Source organism: Danaus plexippus, chromosome 26 (genome assembly GCF_018135715.1).
Source record: "Danaus plexippus chromosome 26, MEX_DaPlex, whole genome shotgun sequence".
Classification (NCBI taxonomy): domain Eukaryota; kingdom Metazoa; phylum Arthropoda; class Insecta; order Lepidoptera; family Nymphalidae; genus Danaus; species Danaus plexippus.
In genome coordinates this window covers 6,274,588-6,284,646 of record NC_083554.1, presented here as the reverse complement: position 1 = coordinate 6,284,646, position 10,059 = coordinate 6,274,588, and the positions used below count along the sequence as shown (strand labels likewise).

General features: G+C 28.6%; 1 protein-coding gene across 1 annotated transcript; it reads right to left on the bottom strand.

Moving 5' to 3' along the window:
• Nucleotides 1–1,145: 1,145 nt before the first annotated feature.
• LOC133319689 (uncharacterized) lies at nt 1,146–2,162 on the bottom strand. Its single transcript, XM_061524928.1, has 2 exons — nt 1,947–2,162; nt 1,146–1,901 (listed from the first exon to the last, which is right to left on the bottom strand). Exons 1-2 carry the CDS (start codon nt 2,001–2,003, stop codon nt 1,602–1,604), a joined length of 357 nt encoding a protein of 118 aa, XP_061380912.1. The 5' UTR covers nt 2,004–2,162; the 3' UTR covers nt 1,146–1,601.
• Between the last annotated feature and the right edge of the window lie 7,897 nt (nt 2,163–10,059).

Below are 10,059 nucleotides of genomic sequence, written 5' to 3'. Positions count from 1 at the left end.
AAATATTATTATTTACTAACAATTTCAAAACCAGCGGAGTTATGTCTCAAAATGAAACAATATCCAAGTTAAAATATAATTAATTTCGGTAAGGTTCATTATAATTAAATTTTCCTAAGATATTTATTTATTACAAAAATATAATAATATAGACATAGATATATTAACATAAATGTCTAAAGACAAACTATCGTATCTTACGCCATCCATTTGAAGACTGCTTTAATTTTCCTTTCATCTGTGTATCTTCTGGGCTGCATGCAATATCAAAAATGAAATGAAAATAAACAATCATGACCGCCAACCATGTTTTTTTTGTATATTTTAAACGATTTCAGACAACAAAAATATTTCTCAAATAAATTGAAGATAAAATGTGGTTATAAAAGAAAATATTTTCTTAGAATAAAAATGGCTGAACTACGAGACAAAGGCTAAGCTATTTCATTGTTGTATCTATTTTACAATGTATTAAATATTTCAGACGATTTACCGGACCGCTCGGAGCCATTTATTATGTTAATATGGTAAACTTTATAGGTGTTGCTTCACACACAGACTACGAATAAGAGTGAGGCTCCTAGTTAGTACTTAGTAATATCGATTACCTTTAACTATGACTATAATTTTTTAAACAGTCTTTCTATAGCAGAGCAGAGTAGAGCAGAAGAAGAGCAAGACTAAATTAAAAGTATTTTCATCCCTTCGTATTAAATCTTTTCTTAATTTTATATAAAATCAATATATTATTTAAAGGCACATCGTTTATATTATAATTTTCATAAATGTTAGGACTTTACAAATCTACATCAAAGTAGCTTTTTGTTTTTCATAGTTTTAATCCTCGTTTAGTTCTACATTCTTCTTAGCAGTGTGTAGTATTTAATAGTCTGTTGACAGAACTTATCTCTCCCAGAACACACGCGGTGAGTTCAACAATTAATAATTCTAAAAAGGTCATGAAAAGTTCAAATGCTCTTAAATATTACATAACTGAAAAACAAAATAAAATTTTATTTTTACTGGGTCATTAAGACAGACGATATTAAAATAGGAGGCCTCTATTCAAACTAATGACGGGATGTGGGTACTTTTCGAACAATATAATGGTTTCAAATAATACATAAATAAAACATTTACACACATGTTGTAAAAAAATTATTTAATACAATAACAGTCATCTGATTATCTTCCATCAGTTGACAAGTGTTAAGTCACTGATAAAATTCAAAGCACTTTATAATAATAATAGCATTTTTATTTTTTTTATGTTCTCCTTATAATGATTTCTTCAGATATGATCTTGTAGTTTATTTAATCAAATATTATATATATATATAATATACCCGCATTCATTCAAACCATATGAAATATATTCATATACTAATAAAAATGAAATTATTAAATATATTAACATCATTATTATAGTTCAGAGTGAAACCGTACGACGTAAAAACCTTGCATTAAATTACTGAAGTGTCATAATGTTTCTGTTTGATTTCTAAAATTCTCATGATATCATATGATATGATATTATTATACTTCTATTTTAATGTCATTGTTAAAAGATCAAACAGAATGAGGTCGTCGTGATGAGTCGATCACATTTGCACAATCCTTTCTTGTAGTACATCCCTGTGGGTCTCTGAATAACCGTCTTGGAGAGCAGCCGATACGATGAATTCCTTGAAGTCCAGACCCGTGAGCTCTGTGACAATGAGGCCTGTGGTCATAGGGTCCGTGGTGACGTGGACCATGCTCTTGTGGCGTGTGAAATTGGAACCTGTGGCCATGAATTTTGTGTCCATGTCGCCCATGACAATATGGTCTGCCCAAATGAGGTCCATGGTCATGATGTCCGTGGCCATGAGGTCCATGGCCGTGAGGTCCGTGGCCATGAGGTCCATGGCCATGAGGTCCGTGGCCATGAGGTCCGTGGCCATGAGGTCCGTGGCCATGAGGTCCATGGACATGATGTCCGTGGCCATAAGGTCCGTGGCCATAAGGTACGGACCTACAATGCTCGTGGGAGTGATTCCCTAATCCACGAGGGCCAAAGCCCAACAAATTCAGTTCGTGTAATAATCTCATTTTATAAATAATATTACACTTTGTTTAAACTAACCAAAGATTGGTTATGAAGTACCGCAGCGATCGGTCAGGACGACGTATTTATATGTTGTGTATTGCACAACGTTGTGAAATAGGATATTGCATGGGATTGTGAAATATTGTGAAACAATATAAAAAATATCATGAAATTTTATGAAAATTAGCAAATTAATAAATAATAAATAATATTTACTAAGTAAAACAAGACACGGTTATTGAAGTGCAAAGATTTTGTACTTATGGTTATTTTCATACTATTACTAATGGTTCCTTTAATAGAAGTATTTTTTATGAAAAGCTTGTTGTATATGAAAAAATTAATCGTTAATCAAATTTAATTACTTTTACTTGGTAATTTAATGAGTCATATATTTAAAGTTTTTACAGGCAATTTCTCCTAACATTTACATATTGCAATAAAACGTGAAATTACTGATTGCACATTTGCTGTATATTCTAGGAAGTAATTTTATTTAAAGTATCGATAAATAAACTTAATTCTGTCTGTTAAGCAGTTTGGTTGAGAATTAATTTACAGATTGATCTCTAAAATACATCGTCATTATTATATGAATAATAATAATAATCTGTTTCCTCACGTTGCTAGTCATATTTTAAAAATGCTACAAAACCTCCATTTTTCATATTCTCTGTAATGTTATATTTTAGGTTTGCATCAGACATGAACATTGAAATTATCCTGATAATCTGTTCATCGTTGAAAATAACTTAATTATAAAATATCCACCACCACAAGCATCCAGTCAATTTGATTTCTGTCGTATGGAAACACATTGTGACATTTTAATATATTCATCGAGCGGAAACCACAATTATTACAACATTTGATGATATAAATGTTTTCAAAAACCTCATCAAATAACAAATATTGCGCTGGTTTTGCTCCAATTTATTGAAAAAGATTTGATTTTTCATAGCTATATTTCAATTTTAAGTGAGTAAGATTAAAAATTCCGCTTATAACTACGCCATATTGCAGTTTATTTTATTATCGTCCAATTTTTTTAAGTATTTTTTCCATTACGAGACTGTATTTTTAATTACCATTAAATGAAAATTAAATTACGTAAACATGCAATAATTTATATTCAATAAAAAAATACAAACAACAAATACAAACAGAATTAAGGTATTACCGTGATGTCTTATAAAGTAGCCGTTTAAAACTTATCACTACCCTGACTTATTACAGGGTGCGCATTAACTGTTAACAGAACGAAAGGATGTTGTTTAATTCTTTATTAACGATTATGATATACGATTAAACTTAAACGATCAGGTAAGTGGGGTCTAATCTATGAAGTATGTAAATCATTTTTTAATCATATAAATAATTTGGAATTTTTAAATTTTAAAATCAATATTCTAGATAACATAATCTCATGTTCTTTATAAGTTTTTATTATTTCAGACTGCGGATGTTCGATACAATCAAAAGTTTCAGAAGACTTTGTAAGGGACCTTAATTTATATCGACGTTTTTTTACTAATCACTGCAAAATGCATATAACAACAGCCTTTTGTACAACATTGGACTATGTTGAATATTTGTTGAAACCACAAATACGCCATCCAACGTCTTCACAAGTGCGGTTTCCAGAGAACGTTTTGTTGAATGAAAGCAGCATTTCTGCCAATCATGAGTCCAATACCGCTGAGAGCCAACAATTTATGGAAATAAATTAACAGCGTAATATGACCCAAATCAGAAAACAAGGAGTAATATAAATAACTAGGATTTTTAATAATTCTATTTTAAGGTATGATATTCACACCTATGGTTTTTTTTGCCTATAAAAAAATTTTGAAATACACGCCCTAATAGAAAAGTTACAAAATGAAAGTCCTATGAATTTCCTAAATAAAACTTTAGTTAAAAATATAATATTACATTTAACTGAAAATATTATTGATGAGACTATTAACGAGCTACTAAGAATAACTGACTGAATTTCGGTAACCATTACTGTGGAGGAAACTAACTACCCGTCTTTAATGAGATTCTCTCTCGGATCCCTGAAATATCGACGATTTTACTTCTGTTACCAAAATCGACTAGGAATTTTAACGTCTTTTTTTCATAACCATTTATAATAATGACTTATAATAGTGTTATATTTCAGGCTTGAAATGCTGTAACACATGTGTTGTGTTTAATGCTACAGAAAATAATTGAATGATACATATAAATTGTAAGTTTTCATTTTATCATTTTAAAATCTTATATTAACGACACGTAGGGTGAGTATGATGCTCTTTAAAGTATATTTTCTTTGATATGATTCCAAAGTATATGTAGAAGTACATTCTGTCGTTCCTCAACTGTCATATAGGAAATATTTTTTTCATTAAGAACCAATTACAACTTAAAACTATGTTAAATGTATCGATTTAAGATAATATAAAAATAAAACAAAATAAGAGAATCCCTACAGTGCGTCTCTTTACACTCTGAAGAGTCTTAAAGCTTTAATTCCGTTTGAACTTGCAAACAACTTTACACTTTACTAAACAAGAAATACTATAAAAAGAAAAACGTTATTATAGAATACAAAATATTAGAAAAATAATATATACCAGTCACTGCGAGTGTTTATTCAGACTTATTGAAAGGATTTCATGCAAATAAATATCTTAGCAAGGAAAGTAAAATAAAGATATATTTTTTACATCACACGCCTGTGAGAATATCGAAACCATCTCACAAAATTGAAAAAAACGTCTTTGTTGACGCAATATTCTTTGACGGGATGTGATCTTATCAATTTATAAGAAAAAATTGATCCTCCGAGACAGATTAAAATAATGACGTTCTCTTGTTTTGCTGACGTCATAACCTGCTCGTTTGTAATGAGCTTTGAAAAGGATTGTTATGGCTTTAATATCTGGCATAATATCACTTCTGTTGAATAAGTATTTTTATAAATAATAAAACGATTATATAGAAGTACCAACAAAACAATAATTGTTACTGACTTACGACTTTTACCAACATTACAACGAAAACTAAACAAATGTTTTATGGAAAAAATATTAAAAAAGAGGAACAATTTTGCGCATTCAAATTGAATTAGAATTTTATTCACAGTGGACGTACAATAAAGTCTTGTAGAATTTTATTTCTTTAGTTACAATTTCTTTAATCTAAATTCAATATAAGTGCCTTTTAGTCAAACATTTTTAGTCATTTTAGAAATTAACAGATCTTATGGAGGATCAAAATCAAGTAAACAAACATAACAAAATAAATAACGTAGTGTACCAAAAGATTCCAGACTTAACAAGTACTTTACTGAGAGGTCTTCCAATAGTCAGAAATTAATATTAATAGAATATAAATAAAGAATAAAGAGATATGTATCCAAAAATAGGTGATGTTTATTTTTTTTAAATTAATAATTCTCATCCTATAAATTATATTTAACCGGAGATTAATTACAGATTTTGAAGCAGTCCAGTGATTTTACTGATGAATAGATATTACTCTATTATGATTATTTCATCACTGTTTGAAAATATATATTTTTTAATTTTCACAATTTTTTTTTTTTTCTTTAAATCAAAGCTTCTTTCAATATTGCTTCCTGTTTAACTTTTTCAACGCATAAAATACATTTTTGGAATATCAAAATATCTCCTTATATTTTATTAAACGTTCCAAAAATGTAACGTGAACATTTTATTCCGATAGCATGACTCGCCGATAGATTTCAATATATTCCGACGAATCGGACGGAGCCTGAGATCGTTTTTATAAATCTTTATATATTTCTTACAGAATCTTTGTTGTAATAAAAGACTACATGTTATTGATTGTTACTTTAATACTTGTCAAATAGCGAGTTAAAACTTCTTTATTATTTCGACCGTTATTTATTAACATGCAAAATGATAACAAGATCAAATAAAATATTTTCTTGTCAAGGCGATATTACAGGAATCAGATATGACATGTTTTCCATATCATATTTCTGTATTGTGATAATAATAAAAGTTGTGTTACTCAGCTTTATAAGAATTATAAATTGTAAATTGAATGAAATACAATGATTTTTTAAAGTGTAATTATTTATTGTTTTATCCTTAATTTTTGTAAGGTTCAGGTTTCTTTTTTACAAAATCTCTTCGTAGTAAATACAAACTGAGTTAAATATTTTAAATGAAATTTGCGAATTAAGTCCAACTGACATTACACATTTGACTATACACAACAACAACACGTTAGAAGTGAAGGTAAAAATAGGTCCTATCAAATTATAAATGTCAACTATTCTACAGTAATTGTTAAATAGTGTAGTTTTATAGATAACTGTTTAATAAGTATTAATTATAATTATAAAAATCTAACAATCTTCACTTCATTTTTATCTATCGTGGATTTCAAAACTGCTATTCGTAACATACTAATATTATATTATTAAATTAAAGTGACTTAAGAATATGGCTATATATAAACTATGTATTTATAGTCCATTAAACGAGAAGACAGACTGTATAGGGCTATAATATTATTTCCTTTTTTTGTCGTTGCGTATTATTTATTTCGTATTAAAGTATATTATGAAACTCATTGTGATCTTTGATGATTTCCAAAATATCATCAAAAGCATCCTGCTTGAGGTAAAATATGTTTAAACGTAGTTTTGTAATTTTCTTTCTAGATTATAGCCTATTTAGATACTGAAACTAGATCAATATCTAGATACTTACTATTAAAAATTTAATGCTTATTAAAATTTACCATTTTCACGTGGGACTTTCATTAAGTACAATACACATTAAGCATAACTGGCTCAGTAAACCCATAATTTCGTTATTCTTATCTACTTAATATTACTTATTATTATCTAATACATAACATTATTAAGTAGATTAATTATTTGAAAAAACAAAATATTTTTTTTATCACATAGCCACCAGACAACAATGGAATATCAATCTCTTTGTATCAAATAAAAAAAAACACCTTTTTTTTGATATATATGTCAAAGATTTTGTATGCAATAAGATATGACAACAACACGGTTAATAAAAAAAATATAAAGATTTTTATCAAACACTGACATTAAATAAATATTAATCGCACATTTAGAAAAAAATAAAATAATAGCAATATTTTAAAATAGCTAAGATGCTTATCGTGTTCAGTTGGAACTATTGCACGTAAATTAAAATATTATTTAATGACCTATGAACGCTCGTTGAATGTATTGCACTAGAGAATTTAAATAAATAGTAGCACGCTGAAACACCCAAATTTAGTGGATTATAGTTTTTAAGTTGCTTAGAAACCATATATACCTATAAGATCACGGTCTTTGTGTCTAGAAATCTATGGTTGCAAAAACGCGAATTGAATACCAACGCTCTGGCGAGGAGTATTAGATGAAAGAAACGACAGAAGCGTAGTCTAGCGTCAAACATTTCTTTAGAGTACAGACCCTAGAACACAGGTTAACCCACAATTATAAGAACGCGTTTAGTTGTTGTCAAATGTCATTGAGTATAGAATAGTTGGCATCGAAAAATTTTAATATAGATGTGAAGTAACAAATTAGTAGTTGAATGGATCTGACACACAGTACATACAACTTTAAGTAAAGAAGAGGCAATAGCGAAAGAAAACCATGGTATAAAGTGTTAGCTACTAAGCACCTCCAACTTCTTGAGTATTATTTAGTTATTTTTTTTATTCTGGGTACCTTCTCGCCATACTATATAAACATTCGATGAGGTTTTACTCAACCCTTAAGTTACTTAATCAGACAAGTGTCTTTTTCTATTTTATAACAATTCATATAAGAAAAATAAATGACTATGTAAGTTAAGTCTAGTGACCGGTCTGTAGGGTCAAAAACCTCGTCCGGAACATTATTGTATGAATGGGCTCATTCCAATAAATCAACTTCTACCACTCACAAACAACCAAGGTTGATATTCTTAATAGAAGAGAAAGAAAAACGACATATGCGGGCTTCATATTAATAGTGTAGTCCTAACTATAGTAAAAATTTCTTCTGGATTTTTTTTCTTTATATATCAATGGACCATAGGGTATTGTTTTTTAAATTCTATTAAAAGTAAGATTCCAATGTTCTAGTTAAAGCAAATTTTGTTTCGCAGCACTGCTTATGATCTATAAATTCGTTAACGGAGTTGTCGTAAAGAGTAAGGCTTCAATAAAATTCACACGTAAATGTTATTAAAACTTTTGATTGATTTTATTTTGTTTTGATATTCGTCAAAAATTTCTTATTTTCTCATTACTTTCCATTCATTTTCTAGAATTATTTTATTATATCAATACCCTACTTATCCATCAATCCCATCATTCAGACAATAAACCCATTTGAAAAGCTTCGTGTATTATTAAAATTGCTCCATACAACGGAAGTTCCCATTACCATTAGTGACTTAACGAAGTTTAAAACCACCATAACCTCAACCTAGATAAAGCCACTTTGAATTTGATTCCAAACAGTTAATATTTTGTTGCACTATAAAAACAAAGGATCTCACTTACTATTACCAGATATAGGAAAATATTATACCATAAATATAATCTATATTTACCAGTTACGAAGTACAAAAAAAAAACTGTTATGATAAAATATGTGTCCTTTAATAGAGCAACTTTAAAGATTAATTTAATGGAACTGCATCATTTAATTCACAATTTTAATCCCCATTATTCATGGTTTGTATCTTGATTATGAGTTTACTAGCAGTAAAATAGATTTTTTTACAACACTCATTCTACTGTTCCTAGTAAAAAGCAATAAAAAACAACAACATATACAATTAAGAACTCTTCCGACGACGCTGTAAAAGACGCAGGGCTAACAGCAATACTTCTTACCCCAAAAAAAAAAAATATATATACAATTGAGACATCTTTCTTCATGGCAAAATAATCTTATTTAAATATATTGTTAACAACTAAGCACTCTGTTTTTATTAGGACTTAAGTTCATCATACCTATAAATAGAATGAAACAACGTGTTTCATAAAACTGCGGTGGAGAACTATTAACAACCTAACCTAACTATAATAACCTAACCTAATAATGGCGAAATTTATTACATGAATTATGCAAACTAGATGTCTGGTTGTGTATCGAACTAAAAACATTGAATCCGTCAAATGAGTCATGAAATAATTTTTTCGCTTGCTCTCTTAACCGCATCATAGGTTGAAAACAACTTAACCTAATTATATCGTACTAATGAATGCTACTGATGTGACAGTTACAGCATCCATTGGCTTGTAATAATGTTTATTAGTTCATGAATTTTCTGTTCGACGAAGCTTCGTATTCAGTTTCTTGCTCCAGAATCATTTTATATCTGAGCTGTTCCGCGCTACTTCCAATCTTAAATTGAATTTTATACTACAAATCGCTTAAGTTGTATTACCCCAGAATATTTTTATTGCTGGTCTTCGTGATTTATTACTTCTTCAGTTAGATTACAAACTTCAAATTTGAATATTAGTGTTTTAACAAGGCACAGTCTTATTTGTTTTATAACAGATAAAATTAAACTTAGTAGGTTCTAGTTAAATATATGATTTCTCTAATTACATTACGTCGGTCTTTTGTCTAACTGGATACTTTTTATAAGTTATATTAAAACTTTACTTTAGATTAACAAATTTAATAGATATCGTACTATATATAAAAAAAATTATATGTAAAAAAAATCATAAAATCTATTGGAGATAATTTATTACATATAATGATATATAATCAAAAATGTTTCAGTGTTATATAATAATTGGTGGATGTTGTGTAATTAATTAACAATAGCTCAATAAATAATGATTATTAACATACAAGCACATACAATTTAATTGGCTGCAACAAATCACTTAAAGATAGCAATAAATTACTCGAAATATTCTGAAGCTGAGAACTAAAATGCGGT